This window comes from Aquarana catesbeiana, linkage group LG04 (assembly GCF_042186555.1).
Source record: "Aquarana catesbeiana isolate 2022-GZ linkage group LG04, ASM4218655v1, whole genome shotgun sequence".
In the NCBI taxonomy this organism is placed as follows: domain Eukaryota; kingdom Metazoa; phylum Chordata; class Amphibia; order Anura; family Ranidae; genus Aquarana; species Aquarana catesbeiana.
This window is the reverse complement of record NC_133327.1, coordinates 172,893,186-172,917,735: the sequence shown is the minus strand read 5'-3', so window position 1 is coordinate 172,917,735 and position 24,550 is coordinate 172,893,186. Positions and strand designations below refer to the sequence as shown.

Sequence of the window (24,550 nt, the reverse complement as noted above, 5' to 3'; positions counted from 1 at the left end):
AACAAACATAAAGTAGGTGTTATCCCAATGCGGCTGCAAAAAGTAGAAATACACTAACAAATTTACAGACACGAGTCAGCACAGGAAAACAGTACCTACATCAGCAAAAGATAAGAGGGAATAATCATGTTTGTAGGGGCCCAGATTTTGTCTGGCATTTTATGAGTGTCTGAGGGCAGACATTTTTTTTCATTATGCACGGTGCAAGTAATGTCCTTGAGAAGGACACAGCTGGTTGCTTCCACATCTGATCTACATGTAGGCTTGCAAACATACACATGTGTTGAATCAATATGTTATAGTAAGGTTGTGATCCCCAGCTACTCTGGCCCCATGTTACTACATCTAATTCTGTTTATATCTATAATAAGGCAAAATGATTTGGTATAATGCTAAACATTACCTGGGAGCATGTGGGATTGTGAGTTTAGCTGCAAACTGACAGGCAACCATCTGGTGACTGCAGAGACACAAAAATACAAACAAGAATCAGTATGTTTAATAAAACAGTGAAAGCGAAAAGGTAGTATGCCAAGTGCAAGATGTATCATTGGCAAAAATGGTTTTAAAGTCTAAACATTTTTTAGCTTAAAGAGGAGTTCTGCCTCACCCCCCCCCCCAAAAAAAAAAAAAAATTAAAAGCCAGCAGGTACACATACTGTAGCAGCTGACTTTTAATATTAGGACACTTACCTGTCCTGGAATCCAGCATTGTCGGCACCCCAGCCGATGTTTCCATCAGCTCTCGGGTGTTGCCACCGCCATTGCCTGTAAGGGAAGCTGGCAGTGATGCCTTGTGACTTCACAGTCGGTTCCCTACTGCGCATGCACAAAGTGCGCTGCGCTTCCTGAATGGCCCGGCAGCGGGGGGCTGAATGAGGGGGCAAAATCTTTCTAAAGTGGGGATGGATACCTGTCAAAAACAGGTATCCACTCCCCCCCCCCCCCCGAAAGGTGCCAAATGTGGCACCAGAGGGGGGAGGCAGAGAGCGGAGCTTCCACTTTTGGTTGGAACTCCGCTTTAATGCATTCCTTGCATTAAAGTGGTTGTAAAGGCAGAAGGCTTTTTTTATCCTAATACATTCTATGCATTAAAATAAAAAAATGTTCTGTGTGCAGCAGCCCCCCTAATACTTATCTAATCTCGTCCAGCGATGTTGCACGGGAGACTTGGCAGTCGGGGACTCTCCCTCCTCATTGGCTGAGACGGCAGCGAAGCGCCATTGGCTCCCGCTGCTGTCAAAGCCAGTGAGCCAATGAGGAGAGAGAGGGGGCAGGGCCAAGCCTCCATGCCTGAATGGACACACAGAGCAGCGGCTTGGGTGCCCCCATAGCAAGCTGCTTGTGGTGGGGGCCCTCGGCAGGATGAAGGGCCAGAAGCACCGGTGCGGGACCTGAGAAAAGTAGGGTCGAGGCTGCTCTGTGCAAAACCCCTGCACAAAAGCAGGCAAGTATGACCTTAAGGTAAAAAATGTTTAGTGCTCATTTGCTCAAGCGCTGTGCCCATCTGAAGCTCTTCTCTCCCCTCTTTTTCTGGTCTCTCTGGCTCTCAGGGGAGCCACTGGCTCCTGCTGTTGATCAAAGCCAGTAACATGAGAGCGGGGATGGGACCAAGTCTCGCTGTCTGCGTCTATAGACACAGAATGCAAGGCTTGGAATCGAGCCCGCATAAATGCCCCCAATACGAAGCAGCTTTATTTGGGGGGCACTCGCCAGGAGGAGAAGCCAGTAGCGGCAGCAGAGGACCCAAGAAGAGGAGGTTCGGGGGCCGCTCTGTGCAAATCCATTGCACAGAGCAGGCAAGTATGAACCTGTTTTGTTTTTTTACAAAAAAGCATTTACAATCACTTTAAAGTATATGTAAACCATAACAATGAAATGCTCAGATTTGCTCCCTGTTGGTTTGTTTATTTTGGTTAAATTGTTTATTTATATAGTGAAAAAAGTTCCCCATGGACCACAAATGAACAATGCCACACATAAAATAACATGTATCAACAGGTATGCATCTTGTAACATGACTACAAACATTTTAACCTAGCAGTTGTATCGTGTATGGAAGATGGGTTCTTTATTTCCTGTTGAAACTCATAGAGCATTGTTATGTAGTGCTTATCTTGCTTTCTCTGTTTCTAACCTTGTTGATGCAGAGTTACATGTAACCCTGCAAGGCATAGTTGTGATGTCAAGTAGCTTCTTGGGACCAATTCCACCTCTTTTTGTTATTTTTGGAAGTTGAAAGAGATAAAAGATATCAAGGTGTTAGAAGAAGAGAAAGAGGGAATAAGATGGAGAGGGGGGTTGGGTAGGAGGAGAGTAGGGGGGGGGGGATCCCCACTTGTATGGAGTGATACTAGTTCCCGTCTAGCTTGTGTTCGAATTTCAGTAGGCAACTTGTCAAGTCAGGCAGTGGTTGTACTTGGTTGAGATGAGGGAATAATTCCTCTCAGTGATTGGCCTTCATCTGAGTATAAGAACATGTTCCACAGTTGCCATGTTTTGGAGAATGTCTCCTGTCTATTTTGAGCCGTGAGGATGAGATCCTCCATTTTTCTGATTTCCTCCACCTTTGTGAACCATAGTTCAATTGAGGGAGGGTGTGGGGATTTCCAGTTTAGTGGAATGCAGGCTTTGGCTGCATCCAATAAGTGTCGGATCACAGATTTTTTGTATGTTCGTTCAGGTATGTTTGACGCGTGTAGAAGGAAAAATGCTGGGTCATCTGGTATTGTACATTCAGTAAATCTTTGAACCGCCTCTGATTGTTTGCCAGAAATGTGTTAGTTTGGGACAAGTCCAGAAGATGTGTAGTAGGGTTCCCTTATCTGATTGACATCGCCAACATTGGTCAGATGTTGTCGGAAATAACTTGTGTAGGACTACCGGGGTTCTGTACCAACGGGATATGATTTTGTAATTGGTTTCTTGAGTTTTAGCGCATATGGAGGATTTATGTATGAATCTGAGTATTTGGTTTCTTGTGGTAATGTCAAACTGGCGGTCCAGGTCCCTTTCCCACTTGAGAAGTCCCGGAGGGGCAAAATCTGCAGGGGGTGTTGGTTTGTTTATTTTAACCATTGAAAGTGTGTTTATTTCTGTATTAAACAGATATAACAAAAAACTGTTGATCCTGCTGAAAATCCAGTGCAGCTCTGCAGTGTTATCAGCCCTGACCGGTTCACCTCCGTGAACTACAAAATAAACTCCCCACTATGTTATGCAGATGAGGAGATGGGGAGATGCAATGCAGGAAAGAAAAATTGACCACTGCATCTAAGGATTGGTAATCTGCAATAAATTACATTTTTGTTCTGGTCTTTAGCTCAGTGTTGTTTTAACCTTTTTTCGATCAAGGCACCCTTTAAAATTATGTACAATCTCAAGGAAACCCATTCTTAAATTTTAATTGTTCTACATAATACAGCAACATCCATAAATGTAGGTCACCCAACGTTAGAGGTGATTTATTCTTAAAAAAAAGCAATACTGCATACTGGTACTGAACAGTACTACAATGTTTTTCTCTTTTTTCTGTTTTTCATCACTCAGCTAATGTGATCCCAGTACTGATGGAGGGGAGCAGGGGAGGGGCAAACAATGATGCTATCCAGGCACCCAATGTTCTTTCCATCAACCAAAGGCATCATTGGTTGTTAGGACGCCATCAGCTAGGAGGTTATAATGGTGTACAATGAAAACCTGCAACTTTGTACAACTAAAAGGCAGGCTTGATCCACCAGCTGGCTTGTATACAATTTTGAGGCAATTTTTAGACATGTTGCAAAGGCACCCCTGGAGAAACCTGAAGGCATACCTGGGTGCCTGGGTTGAAAAAGGCTGCTTTAGATACACTTTAACCCTAATCAATGTGCCTTTCATTACTGCTCTACAGATAGTATTCTTAATATAATCAGGCACCAAATCTTCCTTCCAAGATAGAAGACAGTTCCAATAGGCTGTAGTGTTGGCACCACTTTACTATGAGATAAATTTTGCTAACGCCAGTCAGTAGTGCATTTAGGTTTTGTGCTGCCCTAAGCTTGACTTAACTCGTGCACCCCCTAATTTAAATATGACCCACCCCTCCCTGTCATGGCCACACCCCTTGCTGTTTAAGACCCGCCCTGAAATTTTCAAGTGGGGACACTAGTTCTGAGGGCCTGGGGGGGGGGGGGGCAATGGATTCCCTTAATTTGCATAGATTTCCTCTCACTCCCTGTTTGGCTATGGGGCAGGAAGTGAAGGGAAATCTCTGCAATGGGACAGGGATGGTAAAAAAGATTTGTGGTCCAGATTGAGAGGACAGTCAAAATTAGAAGTGCCCCCCCACAGTTGCGGAATGCCAGACACCCGCATACCGGAAGCAGTGCGGGCGCTTTATGGGGGCACTAGACTAATTTGCCTCTCAGCCCAGTCCGCCCCATAAGAATGGTGCTACACTAACAGTGTAGTGCAAGCCGGCAGGGACTCTTTCCCCCTGCAAAGTGCTGCCCTAGGCCGGGGCCTTGTTGGCCTACGCCAGGATACAGCGTTGACTCCAGTGGCACCATGGCTGAGAATGTACATTGTATGTGGATCTCTCCAGTAACGTTGCCTCTACCCACACCCCTGCTCACAAAAGCTGAATTATAGCTAATACCACCTGGTGTAACGTCTATTAAGTATTTTGCATATTTTACTTCCTCCCCAGGGTCATATGACTATATTGCATGCTGCCAACTAAAGCCTCTGCAGCGAGCCAGACAGAATCGATTTCAGAAGTCAACTTTATGGTTCTTTTACAACTTATTTTGTTACACAATGTAATTCCTAACATTCAACTTCTATTATTTTCTCCCTTTTGATTTACAGTACTCTGTTCATGTCCTGTGCACTCTGCAGTGTTATAGTTGCACCCAAACGTGGAACTTCCACTTTAAGGACCCCTGACATGCCACATTTGGCATGCATTTTTTTTTTTTTTTTGGGGGGGAGCGGGTACCTAGCTCCCACTAGGCGACTCGAGCAGAAGTTTTCCTCTCCCCCTCTCTCGCTGCAATCTTCTGGGACACAGAACAGATTCCTGATTGCCCGGCCATTCAAGATGTGCAGCGCGACTCGCACATGCGAAGTGAACACCGGGCTGTGAAACCGCAAGCTGTCAAGCTGTCACACCCGGGTGCCCACACCAGTGATGCTGGCGCTGGGGAGAAAACCGAGGCTTTGGGTTGCCGCATCGCTGGATCATGGGACAGGTGAGTGTGTGTTTATTAAAAGTCAAAAGCTACATTTTTTATAAACACAGAAACAGGTGGAACTCCGCTTTAAGCAGGCTTTTTAGAGCAGAGCTTACCTCTTAACTAAACAACTCCCCCTTGTGTTATAGAGGGGGGAAAGTTGTTCTGTAGTACTAACACATTTTCTGCCTTACTGTGACAACGCTATTTCGTAGATACAATATGGTGAGTGAGTGCTCACCCTAGGACAGGAAGTATGTTACCTGCAGGATCACCAGGTGAAATAAAGACAAAAAACTTTTTTTGCTCTTGAGTTTAAACATAATTTAAAAAGGAAATTTCATTGAGAGATGTATGGGGCTGCCATTATTGTGCTTCCAAAAAAATGATAGTTACCTGGCTGCCCTGATAATTCCATGACTTCATTAACTGTGTCACCAATCTGGAACAAACATGCAGATTGGGATTTCTAAAATCTTTCTTCCACCAATGGCTGCATACTTTTCCCTGATCATTTATTGTGAAAGTATCAAAGTAAGAAACATGCAACTAGACTAGCAGGCTCCATTTTTCTCTCAGTACAGGTTTCCTTTGTAGGTATTTTTTAACCAAAAAGGTAACAGTGACATGGGCAAATTACAAAATATACTGTACAATAGAACTAAGCCCTACACCAAATCCCATTTGATCAGATGTTCAAAAAGCACCTTGATGTATCTTGCTTCTGAGTGGTTCCTCCATAGAAATATCCAGATAAAAGAGCCAAAGAATAACAGCACAGAGCAAAGCCATGAATGTCATGCTAAGGAAGAAAGGGTAGAAGAGATCTCTCTGCCAGGGTGAAATGCACCATTAGGATCTGAGAAGAGTGGGAATCAAATCCTTCCCCACTGTACCCAAAAATGACCCCCTTCTTTAAAAAAAATAAATAAATAAATTTCACTCTAAATATTGCACTTGAATAGCTTGGTAATGTGAATTTTTGTAGCAACTCTAACTTACGATGCCTATGCACTAGATGTTAGAAGTGTTATATTTCCTGTGGGGTCACTGTGTTCACCCCTCTTTTGCAGTAGTCAAATGGAGGTATCAGTGACAAGAGAAAAAAGAGCAAGCCATAGGCAAACATTTTAGATGAAAACTGGTTTCTTCAACTGAAGAATAACATAGTTTGGAAAGTAGCAATCTAACAATGAAAATTAATCAATCTATCATTGATAAATGAAAAATTTTGTTTTTTGAGTGCTTAGTGATCTTCTAGACAATTAACTGATGTTTTGTTCCCATGGATGGAAAAGCTGTTTGCATGCTCTCTGCTTAAGCAGATATATACCTTATAGTTGTGCAGTGATCGTAATTATATAACTAAATTTAGCCTTTACAGAATGTGCAAACACAACAAAAGGTACAGAAACTTTCCCAGCAATTAAGTGATCACACATTGATCCTTCACTGCAAGTAGGGACACAATCTCCCCTTAATTCAAATGGCGTGCTAAATAAACTATTTAAAGCAACAAATAACATAGATGTAATTCATAGCTAGATTGTAGTACATTATCGTAGTTCCAGACAAACCATACAGAACATATAGAATGAAGAATATACCTAGTAGAAGAAGAGCAAAATGCATTCTGCCACCGTGTTGTAGCCGTCTAGATGCTGTCTAGTATGGAAATGGTAATGGTTTGCTCATACACACTGTATATTTTTATTCTTTGGCAGAGCACCTCCGAAGGTCGGACAGGACTGCCTTTCACAATGTTGCATACCTAACAGCTGATTCAGTTCTTCGTTCAGGGAAAGCGACAGCTCTGGACCACAAGAAGAATGGCTGTCTTGTTCTCCATGGGGCTAACTTGTAAATTACATATTTTAAAAGGTTTCTAGTGGTTTCCCTGCAGAAACTCCTGCAAACATGTCCAATCCTTTTGCACAAGGCATTCATTCGTCAGACACAATTTAATGTGGTTATATCATTTAAAGAATTATTATTATACAGGTTTTATATAGCGCCAACAACATGAGGGCAGATATTACAGTTACATTACAATTTGGTACAACAGGAATCAGAGGGCCCTGCTCGTTAGAGCTTACAATCTAAAAAGGAAGGGTCAATTGATACAAAAGGTAATACCGTAGCTGTGGGGGATGAGCTGATGGAGGAAGTAAAACAGTGTTAGTTAAAAGCAGGATAGGCTTCTTTGAAGAGAAGGATTATCAGGGATTGCCTAAAGATGGATAGATTAGGGGACAGTCGGACAGATTGGGGTAGGGAGTTCCATTTAAATATATACTTCACATGAACCAGCATTGCACATTTTAGCATTACAAAATCACACTATTATTTTATTTAATATGTGCCTTATGGTTGCTATAAATAAAAAAAAAAAAAAAAAAAAAAGGAGGAGGTGTTTCTGAGCTTTTAGCCTAGTCAACCTAAGGCAGGCTATAGATGATGCGGTTTTCTTTCCTGCTAACACGGGTTTCAGGAATGAAAACACAGTCAGTGTTGATGGGGGAATCTCTCCTGAGGAGCTGTTCTCCCAGCGGAGGGACCCTGTAGCCGTTATTTCCAGTAATTCCATGTATAAATCTTACATGCTGGTTGTACCCAAATTCGACTGCTGGATCAACATGTGTACAATCAGTCTGCCCATAGATGGTTTGAATCTTGGGCCGATCCCTGCTGAACCAGCTGGGATTCAAACCATCTATGATCAGCTTTACTTACATGGTCTCTGAATACCAATTGTCATTCATTGTTTGAATACCTGAACACTGACAGCATCTGACTGAATGCAGTTGCTGCTCAGCCGACAATTTTTTTCCCCACCTCCTTCAATTTTTCTCTTTCAATATGTTTATTGAGAATTTTACAATAAAAGAACAAATTATCATTATACAATCATTATCTCATAACTGGGGCCAACATGACCCTATCAGAAAGGACAAAGGCATATACAGTGCATCAACAATCAAAAGCTGAGTAAAAGAACAAAGCTTGAGCTTTTTAATACCTCTAAGTTGGGAAGCTTTTGAAGATATTTCAAAGAGCTATTGGGATCAACCTCGCTAAACCAATGTAACAAAGAAATGTAGTTAGCTCGAGGATTCAAGTTAGGGTCAATGGGAGTTGCTTCTGAAGAGATTGGAAGAGACATTATCGGGTCACCCCCTTGGGATCACACTGCGACTCGTTTGGCTCTTGCTGGGCCCTTTGAGCATCTCTTTACCCCCTTCCCATACCTATATGAAGGTGTACCCAGACCTTGTACTCCGTTAACTTGTGAGGTATTCATTCCTCTCGTCAAGGCTAACCTGGTTCCAGGGAACATCTTCATTCAACAGTCACAGTGTATGTCCGTCTTGTGCCCAAGAACAGGTAGCTGCCCTTGATGTCCCTTCACATCAGGGCTTACCTGGTAGCAGGTAGAAAGGAGAGAAGAGAAGAGGAGACAAGAAAGAGTGGGAGGGGAAGGAGAGAAGGACAGGGGGGCCACCTTTAGTGGAGTAGCTGTTCAGGGTGAATTATGACCTGGATATAGTGTGACCTTGGTGTATACCGCCCAAGGCTCCCAAATGGCCACAAACTTGTGGGTCCTGTCCAAGAGGAATTGCTGTCATATGTTCTTGGGTCATTATCCAGGAGATCTTGCGTTTTGTCGTTTGGATAGAGACCCTGGGTTTCTTCCAGGCCCTTGCCAGGGATATTTTGGCACCCAGAAGCATAAAGAAGATTAAAGCTTTTGTGTGTTTGTGAGTGTTGTTGATTCTATGGTTCAGCAGCGCCATTTTAGGGTCTTGGGAGATTGGTGTCCCAGTGACTCTCCGTACTAGAGAAAAATCCACAGCCGCGGATCTGTGGACAGGTCCTCCAAATATGATGGATGGTGCCCAAGTGACCGCAACCCCTAAAGCATAGGGGTGAAGCATCTGTATATATCCTTACTAGTTTTGTGGGGACATAATACCACCTGGTGAGTAGCTTAACATTTGCTTCAACTAAGCCTGTGTTCAATATACCTTTATAGGAGCATCTAAAGGAGCAGAACCATTCCTCCGGTTCCAGGTGGAGGTCCAGGTCAGACTCCCAAGCACGGGCATAGGCGGGCAAACTCTGAGCTAGTGAGGCATAAATGAGTGATATACCACCCCTCTGATCCACGAGTTTAGAGCACCACTGTTCATATATGGTGGGGTTGGGGGGGGGGGGGGGCGATTCATCCGTCCAGAGGGTGTGAAGGAAGTGCCTGATCTGGGAGAGGCGAAATCTCTCCGTGTCCGGCATCTCAAGCTTGCTGAGGCAAATCCCTAGGGTGATAGGGCCCGATGAGATGAAGAAGAGACCTATTCTGAATAACCCCTTATTTAACCACCATCTAAAGGCTTGAATATTTATCCCCGGTTGGAAACTTCGGTTATGGAATAGGTGAGATAGAGGTTTTAGAGTTGAGATTAAGGAGGCTTGTTTATGTAGTGTGTCCGACAGTGACATTGAGTGGGAAAGGGTAGGGGCTAATATTGGGGGTCTTAATTTTGGTGGGCGCCACAGAAAGTAATCACTGGGTTAGTTGTGCCGCTTGATAATTCCACCAGACATTTGGTAGGCCCAGACCCCCCTGGTTTTTATTTCAGAAAAGGATATCTCTAGAGAGACGGTGACCTTTCTTCCCCCAGACAAAATCCACTATTTTAGATTGAAATTTGGTCACCTCCTTTTTGGGAATAGGAATTGGTATGGATTGAAATAGGTAGACAATCCGTGGCATCAGGGTCATCTTCACCGCATTTATCCTACCAAGCCAGGACAGATCACATCTCGTCCAGGTTTTGAGGTCTTCCTCCAACTTCCGAAACATCGGAGGGTAGTTAGATATATAAAGTATGTTGATATTATCTGGGAGAGTAATCCCCAAGTACGGTATCGATGTGGAAACCCAGGTAAAGGGCAGATTGTGTTTTAGTTGATTCAGTAGAGGTGGAGGGATTGAAATGTTTAACGCTAGTGACTGTTTGGTGTTAATGGAGAGGCCTGAGACCGTGCTAAATTGTGGGAAAGTTTTGAGCAGAACAGGGTTGGAGAGCAAGGGAGATATTATGAACAGTAGCATACTGTCCGCAAATAATGCGCATTTGTGTTCCTGGAACTGCATGAGACCCCCTTGATGTCCAAGTTGGATCTGATAGCTATGGCTACAGTTCCAATGGCGATCGCAAAGATCAGTGGTGAAAGGGACAACCTTGCCTAGTGCCTTTTCGAAAGTTGAAGCTTTCTGAGTAATGACCTCTAAGTCGGACTTGCGTGCTGGGTGTAGAGTAGAGTGAGTGAATGGTACCAATGAAATGAGGGCCAAATCCCCATCTCTCCAGGATCTCAAAGAGGTAAGGCCAAGCTACAGAATCAAAGGCCTTCTCCAGATCTATTGAGAGTAGCATGCCAGTTTGCGGAGGGCCTCCATCCCAGTGGGAATTCAATAGAGAAATTATGTCTATAGCTCTTCTCACCTGATCAGGGCCCTGCCTCCCCGGGATGAACCCCACCTGGTCCTTGTGTATATACTTCGCTATTAAACTAGACAATCTGGTAGCCAGAATTTTTGTCATGATTTTGATATCATTGTTTATAAAAGGGAGATCGGGCGGTAGTTTGCGACCTCACTAGTGTCCTTCCCTGGCTTAGGGATCACCGAGATAAAGGCTGTGTTGAGATCTCTGTCCAGGGGGGCTCCATCCCGTAGTGAGTTAAAAAATCGTGTCATATAGGGGGCCAGCAGGGGGCCAAATATTTTGTAATATCCGCTTGAGAAGCCGTCTGGGCCTGGGGCTGGACCTTGCTTAAGCGATTTGATGTACGTCTATTACCTCTTCTTCAGAAAAGGGCTCGTCTACTAGCTCTCTATAGTTTTTAATAAGTTTAGGGATGGGGAGGTCCTTGAGGAAGGCCTCTATTTTAGAAGGCGAGGGAGGGGAACTACAGTATCTGTATATAGTTTTTTGTAAAAGGTTTGAAAGGTCTTCATAATGTGAACGGGGGTTCTGGGTTAGATCCCCCGCTACTGTTCGAATTTCGGGGGTAGATAGGTTCCGTTTCTTAGGGCTCAATTTTGTCGCTAGTTTGGCCCCTATTTTGTTCGATTGATAATAGAACCTGGCACCCGTCCAACTGAGGTGTTTTTCGGCAGACGTGGTTAGGGCTAGGTTCAGTTGGACACGAACCGAATCTAGTTTGGAAAGGGATTCCGACGTAGGGTCGCATTTGTGCGCCTTGCTTGCGGCAAGGAAATTGTCCGTGAGTTTTTGGATATCTGCCTTTTTCTCCCGCTTCAGTTTAGAGGCTAACTGGGTCAGTCTCCCCCTCAATACTGACTTATGCACCGCCCAAAGCGCAGAGGGTGAGACCGATCCCATGTCATTGGTTTGAGAAAATTCCTTAAGCGCTGTCTCTAGTAAAGTGCAGTGTACTGGGTTGCTTAATAGAGACTTGTTAAATCTCCATTTGTAGGTCTGCTGTACCCCCTGTGTACACTCCATTGTCAAGGACATAATAGAGTGATCTGAAAGTGATGTATCCTTAATTTGGGACTTCATAGCAAGTGGGATTGCGGTTGCTGGTATGAAAATGTGATCTATCCTGGCATAGGTGCGGTGTGGGGCAGAATAATGGGTGTAGTCTTTTGCCTTTGGATTGAGCTCTCTCCATATATCTACCATCCCTAGAGCATTTAATTGTTGAGCAAACTTGAGGCTTTGTCTGGGGAGACGTCTAGTCATGGATCTCTGTGCGCTGGATTTATCTAGGACCGGATCGAAAGAAAGGTTTGAGTCCCCGCCCAGAACCACCATCCCTTTAAAAAGTGGACTCAATTTAAATAGCATGTCCTCAAAGAATTTCCCTTGACCCTTGTTGGGGGCATAATATGAAAGAAAAGTATAGGTCCCTCTGTCTATTGTGCCTGTGGTCATCAGGTATCGGACCTCTGGATCCCTGACCACCTCAGACATTGAGTAGTTAACCCTCTTGGAGAAGCCTATCGCTACCCCTCTAGTTTTGTTCTCGGTGTTAGCCAGGTAGAAGTGTGGAAAATTTTGGTGGAGAAAAGTCGGGTTATACGAGGAGGGAAAATGTGTCCCTTGGGTGAAGATGACATCCGCCTTTAGACTGTGGTACTGGTGGAATAATTTCCGCCATTTGATGGGGGAGTTTAGACCCTGGGCATTTTGAGAAAGGATCAGCAGCTTACATGGTATGTTAGTGGCCTCGGTCATGGATCAGAGAGGTGGACACACTGTAAGTAAAACAGAAGCTTACCCCTGGTGGTTAGGCTGTCTGAACGGTTAGTGTGTTGGAATGGATTCTGCGGTCTCAAGCTTGCGAGTCGTTGCTGGGACCTCCCCTGGACGGTCATGGATCTGAGGTGACCTGGAGAGTGGGAGAGAGAAAGGGTGTGGAAGAAAGGAAGGACAGAGAAAGATGAGAATGTTAAGTAAGTCTTGTACATATCATTCAATCATGTACTCGGTGAGAAGGTGTTGCGGCCCTCATCCCCTATGTCCAGGGAGGGGAAGAATTCCTCCACTCTGGAAAATTCAGAATGTCTCCAAAAGGCTTGCAGCTTCCTCTCGAAAACAGGGTGAAGCGTATGGCAGTCGTTCCGATCTGCCACCCTAAAAAGATATAATGCTTCCTTATCTAGCCCCAAAAGGAGCACAGACCTTCTAGAACAGTAACAATGTACCCTGCAAACAAAACAAAAAAATAAGGGGGAGAAGGGGGGATAGGAGATAATACACTGTAACTTCTGGGACCACCTGGGAACTCCGCTTCTCAGGGATCCCCACCGATCCCCTAGGACCTCCTCCCGTACACCCCCCCCCCCACTGCCCATCAGACTGCAGGGGTATACCTGATAGGGAGTAAATAAGTCTTTAAGCATTGCAGCTTATACATAGTTTGCGTTCCCGTGTCAAGTCCTCTGGGAAATTTTACTAAGTATCAGTTAGGTAAGAGTCAAAAGAAGGCAAACAGGGCAATATAACTCGTTAGTTGTAAAAGAACTTGTGAAAAGGTGTACTGGGGTCCCCAGTGGGGTCCAGAGTAAACATGGCCAAAGGCTCAGGTGGGATCCGTCAGAATCCAATGGTGCAGTTCCTGTGGGAGCTGGACAACGTAGAAACTCAGGTGTCATCAGTCGGGCTGTTAAGGGGGGCATGAGTCCTTGGACCTCTTGAATGGCTGTTTCTGCCAGACAGGCGTAAGTGGACTAGGTGGGGAAGGTCACTTGATTGATGAGGATCCTTTCCCTGTGGTCTGGGGTGGCATCTCCTGGGAAATAAGGCCCAGCTGGATCAGTAGCCGCTCACCTTCAGCGAAGGAGAAAAATCCATAGGGTTCATTCTGGTAGGAAAAGTTCAGGCGAAAAGGGAAGGCCCATCTGCATGTAATTTCTTTTTGTGTCAGTATCAGTAGCAACGGTTTAAGGGAGCGCCGTTTCTGGACCGTGAAGGGAGAAAGGTCAGCGAATATCTGCTGTTGATGCTCCCTTAAAGTAAGCTTGGTACTCGACCGTGCAGCTCTCATTACTTCTTCCTTCACTGAGTAGTAATGGGGCTTCACTATAATATCCCTGGGGAGGCCGTCTTTCCTCACAGGCTGGAGTGCTCTGTCCAACTCAGGCTTGTATCTGGGATAAGCTTCTTGAGGAGTATGTGGACCGCCAGTTGGACCTCCTTTACAGATTCTGGGAGGCCTTGGATCCTAAAATTGTATTGGCGGGACCTATTCTCAAGGTTGTCTATTTTAAAAAGGGCCACTTCAAGTTGGTCTTGAATGTCCTGGATCCTGGCTGCGTTTTGGTTGATTCTGGCCGCTGACTGATCTGTTTTCTGCTCAATGTGTTCAATTCTCAGGCCCAAGTGCTGGAGGTCAGCCTGTATGGCCTCTGGATAACATTGTGGAAAAAACCTCCATTAACGCTGGTAGATCTGTGGGGGATGGGGGAGGTGCGAATCTCTCAGTCCCAGAGTGATCAGGGGTGCTCAGCATGTCTTTCAGGGGGTGAGGTGGAAGTTCGCTATGGATCTGCCTATCATCGGTTCCATGGAGGCGGGTGATACAGGGGGCATGTAGGGTGCACTCCCTTGTGTAGGGATAGGAGCTGGCCCCTCGTCCTGGTCTGCAATTGACTCCTCTGGCTCCTGACGCAATCCCTGTGTGGTCGCGGCCGCCATCTTGGACCGGCCTGACTGAAGTAATGTTTCCTCCAGCTGCTTTGTTAGGTCCCTCCTAGAGGGACACCCAGTCATCGGGGTATTCCCGAGATGTTACAGAGCGTTCCGCGGTGGAACCGGCCTGGTCTGGGGGCTCTGTCGGCTGCGGCGGGTCTCAGGGGACTCCGTGGCTAAGCGGCCATCTTAGGAGGCTCCGCGCATGCACTTCCCTCCTTCAATTTTTCAAAGGAAGTTTGTCAAGCCGGGTGAGGTCAGCAAATTCCCCTATGGCTTGAACTTCAGCCAAATTCGAGCTTTGTATAGCTAGCCTTAAGCTGGCCATAGACGGTTCAAATCTCTGCCGGTTCAGCAGAAACTGGCCAGGATTCGAACCATGTATGGGCATGATGAATGTACCAAAGTTGATAAATCGTTCAACTTGGGTAAAACCAGCCTGCTGGATTTTACATGCGATTATTGCCAGTGGCTATAGCCGCTAGCAATATCCACTGTCTTCTGTCCTACCAGGAGAACACAATAGCTCCACAGGAGGGATTCCCCCATCAACACTGACTGTGTTGATGGGGGAATTGAGCAATTTTCAAAATTGTCCTGTCTATGGCCAACCTTAGACATGGAGTGAAATAAGAGGATCATCAAAGCAGAAAGGATGCAAATATAACTGTCTTGTTGTATGCTCAGTAGATAATTACAAACTAAACATATAGGCAAAGTTTTTAATACATTTAAAGACACTGTTGAAATTATCACCATTATGCTTGTACCTTTCACATATACAGTGCATCCGAAAAGTATTCACAGTGCTTTACTTTTTCCACATTTTGTTATGTTACAGCCTTATTCCAAAATGGATTAAAAACATCATGCTGTGGGGATGTTTTTCAGCACAGGAACTGGGAGACTAGTCAGGATCGAGGGAAAGATGAATGCGGCAATGTACAGAGACATCCCTGATGAAAACCTGCTCCAGAGTGCTCTGGACCTCAGACTGGGGCGAAGGTTCATCTTCCAACAGTACAACGACCTTAGGCACACAGCTAAGATAACAAAGGAGTGGCTACGGACAACTCTGCTAATGTCCTTGAGTGGCCCAGCCAGAGCTCAGACTTGAACGCGATTGAACATCTCTGGGAGCTTGAGAGGTCCTGCTAAGAAGAATGGGAGAAACTGCCTAACAATAGGTGTGCCAAGCTTGTACCATCATAATCAAAAAGACTTGAGGCTGTAATTGGTGCCAAAGGTGCTTCAACATAGTTGCCAACAGTCCCGATTTTCCCGGGACAATCCCAATTTTGGGACCCTCGTGCCGATTTAATCTTGTCCCGAGTGTTTTCCCGAATTTTTGGGTTTGTCCCGAGAAAATCGTGAGTGTTTTTCTCAAAAAACGGCAACGGCTCCACAAAAATGGCCGCCGTCGCCTCCACAAGTCAGTCAATGAGTTGTTTCCCCTTGTGTTCAGTGCAGGGGAGAGGGGCAGCCAATTGGCTTCTCTCTTCAGTGTACAAATAGAAAATTCTACTGTACACTGAAGCCTATTGGCTACAGGGATTGGCGACCCCTCCCCCCTCTCCACTGAACACAAGGAAATGTTCAGTCGCCGCCGCCGCCACTCTGCCGTGTGTGACAGAGCGGCACTGATGGAAGGAGCGGGGCTCGCTGGCTGGGGACAGTGCGCACTAATGGTCCTGGCTCCCCCCTTACAATGACAAGGTATACAGTCACTGAAGGACTGGGGCTCCGCTGGCTGGGGACAGTGCACTGATGGTCCTGGCTCCCCCTTGCACCCCGTCCCCCCATGTCACCACCATACCTGATTCCCCCCTCCCCCTGTGTCACCACCATACCTGCTTCCCCATCCCCCTGTGTCACCACCATACCTGATTACCCCCTTCCCCTGTGTCACCACCACACCTGCACTGCACCCCCTTCCCCCCCGTGTTACCATCATACCTGATTCCCCCCTCCCCCTGTGTCACCACCATACCTGCACCCCCCTCTCCCCCCTGTGTCACCACCATACCTGCAACCCCCTCTTCCCCCTGTGTCACCACCATACCTGCTTACCCCTCCCCTCGTGTCACCACCATACCCGATTCCCCCCTCCCCCCGTGTCACCACCATACCTGATTCCCCCCTCCCCCCGTGTCACCACCATACCCGATTCCCCCCTCCCCCCGTGTCACCACCATACCCGATTCCCCCCTCCCCCCGTGTCACCACCATACCCGATTCCCCCCTCCCCCCATGTCACCACCATACCCGATTCCCCCCTCCCCCCATCATACCCGATTCCCCCCTCCCCCGTGTCACCACCATACCCGATTCCCCCCTCCCCCTGTGTCACCACCATACCCGACTCCCCCTCCCCCCATGTCACCACCATACCCGCTTCCCCCCTCCCCCCCGTGTCACCACCATACCTGCTTCCCCCCCCCCCCGTCACCACCATACCTGCTTCCCCCTCCCCCCGTGTCACCACAATACCTGCACCCCCCCCTCCCCCTGTGTCACCACCATACCTGCTTCCCCTCTACCCCCATGTCACCACCATACCTGCTTCCCCCCTCCCTCTGTGTCACCACCATACCTGCTTCCCCCCTCCCCTCTTGTCACCACCATACCTGCTTCCCCTCTTCCCCCATGTCACCACCATACCTGCAACCCCCTCCCCCCATATCACCACCATACCTGCAGTCCCCTAAAGGGATGATGTGCTATGTGCCCTGATGTGCCCCATGATGTGCCATGTGCCCTGATGTGCCGCGTGCCCTGATGTGCTATATGCCCTGATGTGCTATGTGCCCCGATGTGCCCCATAATGTGCCATGTGCCCTGATGTGCCATAATGTGCCCTGATGTGCCCCGTGTCCTGACGTGCCCCGACGTGCCATGTGCCCTGATATGCTATATGCCCTGATGTGCCCCATGCCCTGATGTGCCATAATGTGCCCTGATGCGCCATAATGTGCTCTGATGTGCTGTAATGTGCCCTGATGTTCCCCATGCCCTGATGTGCTATGTGCCCTGATGAGCCCCATAATGTGCCATGTGCCCTGATGTGCCCCATGTCCTGATGTGCTATATGCCCCAATGTGCTCCATAATGTGCCATGTGCCCTGACGTGCCCCGTGCCATGTGCCCTGACGTGCCATGTGCCCTGACGTGCCCCGACGTGCGATGTGCCCCGACGTGCCCCATGCCGACGTGCCCTGACGTGCCCCGATGTGTCATAATGTGCCCTGATGTGCCATAATGTGCCCTGATGTGCACCATGCCCTGATGTGCCCTGATGTGCCCCATAATGTGCCATGTGCCCTGATGTGCCATAATGTGCCCTGATGTGCCCCGTGCCCTGATGTGCCCCATAATGTGCGATGTGCCCCGATGTGCTATGTGCCCCATAATGTGCCATGTGCCCTGATGTACCATAATGTGCCCTGATGTGTTGTGCCCTGTACCCTGATGTGGCCTGGTGTGCTGTACCCCGATATGCTGTGCACTGATGTGCCTTGTATCCTGATGTGCCTTGTGCCCTGATGTGGCCTTATGTGCTGTGCCCTGATGTACCGTACCCTGATGTGTTGTGCCCTGGGCCGGTCTGGATGAAGTCCAGGGCCACATTTTTGTCCCAGTCCAGCCCTGGCCCCCTCCCCCCATATCACCACCATACCCCCCCCTCCCCCATGTCATCACCATACCTGTTCCCCCCATGTCGCCACTATACCTGCACCCCCTCCCCCCATATCACCACCATACCTGCAGCCCCCTCCCCCCATGTCACCACCATACCTGCAGCCCCCTCCCCCCATGTCACCACCATACCTGCACCCCCTCCCCCATGTCAACACCATGACTGCACCCGCCTCCCCCATGACAACACCATGCCTGTATCATCCTCCCCCCATGCCTGCACCCCCTCCGTCCCTAGGAGGGGGCTAGAGGGGGCCCTGACCCCCCCAACATTATGCTGTACCCCACCATGTGCCCCGCCCCCCCAATTAAACATTTTTTTTTTTTTTTTTTTTTACAGAAAATCAATGTCTAAGAGGGAGAGAGTCCGCAGTCAGCTCCTGCGGGTGATTCCTCCCCCCTCCCTCTGCTCGCTGACACTGCATAATGCGAGCGCTCACACAACCACGGCCGCCCGATCTGCTCCTTCCCCTGCATCCTCAATGGCAGGGAGAAGAGCGAGTTGCAGGAAGGACTCCACCAGGACTCTCAGTTACTGAAAAAACAGACTGATTTCTCCCATCCTTAGGACAGGAGAACCAGCCTGTAAATTCCAAGAGATAGCAGGGGCAGGACAGCAAGAGGAGGCTGGGGAACCCCACAATGGCAGAACACCAGGGCCCGGTGGCAAGACAACCTTTGCAACCCTGATAGTTCTCCCACTGCTTTGGATCCTTATATTTTCTTGGTATGCTGGTGACATATATCTTTTCTGCCACCCTGGGGGACCCCAATACAGTAGGAAGGGAGCTCACTGCAGAACATGTGAAAGGGCAGTTGTGGGGTCGTAGTTAAGGGCCCCAGGATATTATATATATATATATATATATATATATATATATACACACACACACACACACATACAGTATATATATATATATATATATATATATATATATATATATATATATATATATAAAATTGCATTTTATAGTTGCCCCCCTTCTTTTGTCCCTGTCTCCCCATGTGCCCCCCCTAAATATGAAAGCTGGAGACGCCACTGCCTGCACCCCCTCCGGCCTAGTCACCACCATGCCTGCACCCCCTCCGGCCTAGTCACCACCATGCCTGCACCCCCAAATCACCACCCTGTCTCCACCCTTCCCCAAGTCAGCTTGTAACACCCCAAGTCACCATGCCTCCACCCACACACCTCTCTCCCCTTGTCACCACTCTTGAGGAGATGTAGCTAGACTGTAGCCAACACTCCATCTGCAGCCAACACTCCGCTGGGGACACCTGATGTAAGGGGCACTCCACTGGGGACACCTGATGTAAGGGGCACTCCACTGGGGACACCTGATGTAAGAGGTACTGTACTGGGGACACCTGATGTAAGAGGCATTCCACTGGAAATGCCTGATGGAAGGACGCACTCTGCTGGGGCACCTGATGCAAGGACAGACTCTGCTGGGGGCACCTGATGTAAGGACGGACTCTATTGGGGGCACCTGATGTAAGGACAGACTCTGCTGTTCTTCCATCCCTCTCCCTCTACCCCCCTTTCCCTCTGCATCCCTCATTCATCTCAGACTCTAACCACACCCCATTTTAGCCACGGCCACTATTTCACGTAAACCACGCCCATTTTTTTGCGCGGCGCGCTGCATTTTTTCTTTTGTCTATGCCATGCCTACTAACGCATGCCCCGCCCCCTAATTATAGGCTGACTCCGCCTACAGCCAAAAAAGGGTCCCGAAATTTTTTTTTCCAATGTTGGCAACTATGCTTCAACAAAGTATTAAGCAAAGGTTGAAAATACTTATGTACATTTCGTTTTTTTATTTTTAATAAGTTTGCAAAGATTTCAAACAAACTTCTTTCACATTGACATTTTGGGGTACTGTTTGTAGAATTTTGAGGAAAATAATGAATTTAATCGATTTTGGAATAAGGCTTTAACACAACAAAATCTAGAAAAAGTGAAGCGCTGTGAATACTTTCCAGATGCACTGTATATAGTATAGCTAAATATTACAAAAATATCTAGGTCTAGGCCTTATTTATCTAAGTGTGTAAAGTAAGGTTGGCTCCTATTACCCGATTCAACCTACCGGTAATTCTTCCTTCCATTCTCCAACTGTTGTACTCCAATTCAGATTAGTGTAGTTAGCTCCTATGGAAAAGTTCATCCTTTGTGTACTTTGAACAGAACACCTGTTATTATTTTGCTATTGCTTTCTTTCTAGCACCACAAGCATTTTCCTGCCAGTCTGGTTTGTCAAGTAGACATATCTATAAAGATATGCAAAGTGTAAGGATAGGTACCTTGCCGTGCGCTGTCTGTTGTGCTAACATGTGTGGTCCTGAATGCTAACCACATCAAAAACAGGTCAGTAATGCGTTATTTTATGAGGTCAGCATAAATGGCAGTAATGTGTACAGATCACAGGTTACAAACTGAAATAGGAGGGACACATTTCACATGATGGTATAACATAGGAAACATTTGTAAGTATGCAGTGTACATGTACAACATAGCAACACAGTATCGACTACGCTGTAAAGCATGGCAGATACATAACCTGCATACAGAAATGCAAGCAGTCATAAAAACAGTTTCAGTTGATCATGGCTCATAAAAAAAAAAACACACTTCTTTACAGTGTACTGCAAGATTTTTCCGGCAACATATTTAAAGCTGCACTCTAGGTATTACTGACTACTCCATGGAGAATTACAAGAGACTGATACTATGTTAAATACAGGTACTTACATTTGAAAATACATGAATTCATTTTTTATTACACAACTACAGTAAGACCCCTTTCATTTTTTGCATTGCTTTAGCGCTGTTTTAGCGGCGCTTTTCGGCCGCTAGCTGGGTGGTTATTAATTTAAAAACAGGGCAAAAACTCTTGTTTTGCAGCGCTTTCAAAGCGCTGCCAATGGGCAGGGCGTTTTGGGAACGCTATTTACAGCGCTCCCAACCTGCTACAAAGATGCTGCTCCCGCAAGCGTACCGCCCCAGTGTGAAAAGACACACTGCAATGAATGGGAGGCGCTTTTCAGAGGCTATTTCTAGTGCTAAATCGCCTGAAAACCGCCTCAGTGTGAAAGGGGTCTAAGTTTTTTTTTTTTTTTTATATCTGCCTGGAGTTCAGCTTTAGGAGAACAGTTACCATGGCATTTACAGTACATGTATATGATTACCAAACCACATCCAGGTATATATTACACGCTAAAGCAAATATATTAAATACAGGAAAGTGTATCTAATTTTAAAGACATGATCCTCAGATGGAAGCCTCTTCTACCTGTATGCATTTAAAACAGAATTATAGGTATCTAAAGCCTTGTACACACGGGCCGAATGTTGGGTGGCATTGGCTGGTTCAGTAGAAACGGGCTGACATGTCAGCCAGTGTGTATTGTAGCGGTCCGACAGAAGCTGGCTGTTCAGCTGGCTTCTGTCAAATGGGGCATGGCCAAAAAAGGTGTACCGATCAGCTCACGATCAGTGCTCTCAGCCAATGGCAGATAGTACAGAGGCTCCTCCTGAGCTGTCAGTTTTTTTTTTTTTTTTTTTTTTTTTTACTAAATAACCAGTAGTGCGTACTGGGTATAAGGGTGGCACACAATTATCTCATACCTAAAAACACACAAAAGCCAAGAGGCATTAAAGTGGTTGTAAACCTCAGGCATGTACTTGTCTCAATTAAAAGCACTAAGTATTATTCCAGTCTGCTGCCTCATTCCTCTGATATCAGCATGAATTATTTTTGCACAATTTTTCCTGACACCAAGAGAAAAAAGGTGACAGTTGATTGACAGCCTCAGCTCCGTTTCTGTGTGCTGTGTGAAGGGTGTATGTCTCTTCCCTCCAATCAGCTGTCAGAGATCTCCTCACTGAGCTCTGCAGAGTGTAACTTCTGCTCTCTGCCCCCTTTTTCTGAGCTCTCAGACAAGCTTATGTCTTATGTGCATCACCTGAGGATAGTCCCTTAACTGGGTATATGTAAGAGTTTACAACCCCTTTAAAGTGGAGTTCCACCCTCTTTTACAAGTCCTCTGCATCCCCTGCTTCTCTGTCCCCTTAAGCACATTTGGCATATAATTTTTTTTTTAATATAAAAACTCACTGTTTTATTGATCATCTTCTTCTTTACTTCCTGGTTCTGGCCTGAGCGCGTCATCCTCGGTCCGCTATGCCTCCTGGGAGATGTTTCTCATCAATTCCAGGAGGCAATAGCCATGGTCTGGGTCGTAGCATCGCGTTATTTCAAAACCGGAAATGACGCGATGCAAGGCGATGCCCGGCGCCATTTTACACAAGGGCATCCAGGCATTTGTTGCCATGGTTACCCTAGCATAACCACACCACAGCTCAGAAAGAGGCATCGGCGATGCAGTGAACAGGAGGTGGGGGGGGGTTAGCAGCGGAGAGTCTGTTAAGGAAGCAGAGCAAGTCTATGCAAGCTACACACACAGTAACAAATGGATTGGTGGGTTGGGGCAGGGACACTTACTGTGTGCTCTATTGGCCATGAGTGAGATCTACAGGACTTCCACACACACCAACCCCATCCCCACTTCATCTCATCCCACCCCACCCCACCTAATCCCATCCCATCCCAATGTGCTGATGCGATTCGATGTGCTTGGGGCGTATTTGATGTGCTGATGCGATTCGATGTGTTGGGGGTTATGCAATGCGCTTTGGACGATACGATTCGATGTGCTGGGGGCGATCCGAATCGATGTGTTGGGGGTGATGCAATGTGCTTTGGGCGATGGGATTCGATGTGCTGGGGGTGATAAAATGTGCTGGAGGCGATGCGATTCAATGTGCTTGGGGAGATGAGATTCGATGTGCTGGGGGCGTTGCGATTCGATGTGTTGGGGATGATGCAATGTGCTTTGGGTGATGCGATTCGATGTGCTGGGGGTGATGCTATTCGATGTGCTAGGGCGATGCGATTCGATGTGCTGGGGACGTTGCAATTCGATGTGCTGGGGACGTTGCAATTCGATGTGCAGATGCGATTTGATGTGTTGGGGGTGATGCAATGTGCTGGGGGAGATGTGATTTGATGTGCTGGGGGCATTTTTGATTCGATGTGCTGATTCGATGTGTTGGGGGGTGATGCAATGTGCCTTGGGCGATTTGATGTGTTGGGGGTGATGCAATGTGCTTTGGACGATGCGATTCAATGTGCTGGGAGTGATGCAATTGGATGTGCTGGGAGTGATGCAATTGGATGTGCTGGGAGTGATGCAATTGGATGTGCTGGGAGTGATGCAATTGGATGTGCTGGGAGTGATGCAATTGGATGTGCTGGGAGTGATGCAATTGGATGTGCTGGGAGTGATGCAATTGGATGTGCTGGGAGTGATGCGATTCGATGTGCTGGGGGTGATTCGATTCGATGTGCTGGGGGTGATTCGATTCGATGTGCTGGGGGTGATTCGATTCGATGTGCTGGGGGTGATTCGATTCGATGTGCTGGGGGGTGATTCGATTCGATGTGCTGGGGGGTGATTCGATTCGATGTGCTGGGGGTGATTCGATTCGATGTGCTGGGGGTGATTCGATTCGATGTGCTGGGGGTGATTCGATTCGATGTGCTGGGGGTGATTCGATTCGATGTGCTGGGGGTGATTCGATGTGCTGGGGGTGATTCGATTCGATGTGCTGGGGGCGATGCGATTCGATGTGCTGGGGGCGATGCGATTCGATGTGCTGGGGGCGATGCGATTCGATGTGCTGGGGGCGATGCGATTCGATGTGCTGATGTGATTCGATGTGTTGGGGGTGATGCAATGTGCTTTGGGCGATGCGATTCAATGTGCTGGGGGTGTTGCGATTCGATGTGCTGGGGGCATTTTTGATTCGATGTGTTGGGGGTGATGCAATGTGCTTTGGGCGATGCGATCTGATGTGCTGGGGGTGATGCAATGTGCTGGGGGTGATGCGATTCGATGTGCTTGGGGAGATGCGATTCGAAGAGCTGGGGGCATTGCGATTCGATGTGCTGATGCGATTTGATGTGTTGGGGGTGATGCAACCTGCTTTGCACAATGCAATTCGATGTGCTGGGGGGGATGCGATTCGATGTGCTTGGGGAGATGCGATTCGATGTGCTGGGGGTGTTGCGATTCGATGTGCTGATGTGATTCAATGTGTTGGGGGTGATGCAATGTGCTTTGGGCGATGTAATTCGATGTGCTGGGGGTGATGCAATGTGCGGGGGGGCGATGCGATTCGATGTGCTGGGGGAGATGCAATTCGATGTGCTGGGGCGATGTGATTCAATGTGATTTGGCAGGGGGTGATGCGGTGTGCTGGGGCAATGCGATTTGCTTAGGGCGATGCAGTTTGGCGGGGGGTTATGCGATGTGCTGGGGCGATGCAATTTGGCAGTGGGGGGGGGG

General features: G+C 47.3%; 1 protein-coding gene across 8 annotated transcripts in view; it reads right to left on the bottom strand.

Moving 5' to 3' along the window:
- The window catches only part of PXYLP1 (2-phosphoxylose phosphatase 1), a 164,509-nt gene that overhangs the window by 38,973 nt on the left and 100,986 nt on the right, over positions 1–24,550 (bottom strand). For 6 of the 8 annotated variants that reach the window (XM_073625937.1, XM_073625938.1, XM_073625933.1 and 3 more), the window contains one exon: positions 404–460. The exons of 1 other annotated variant lie outside the window; for it this stretch is intronic. In XM_073625937.1, the coding sequence (XP_073482038.1) occupies positions 404–413 (10 nt within the window). In that variant the 5' untranslated portion in view covers positions 414–460. Of the gene's footprint in view, positions 1–403; positions 461–12,527; positions 12,633–24,550 lie in introns of those variants that run through there. One more of the 8 variants, XM_073625930.1, reaches the window with a different exon arrangement.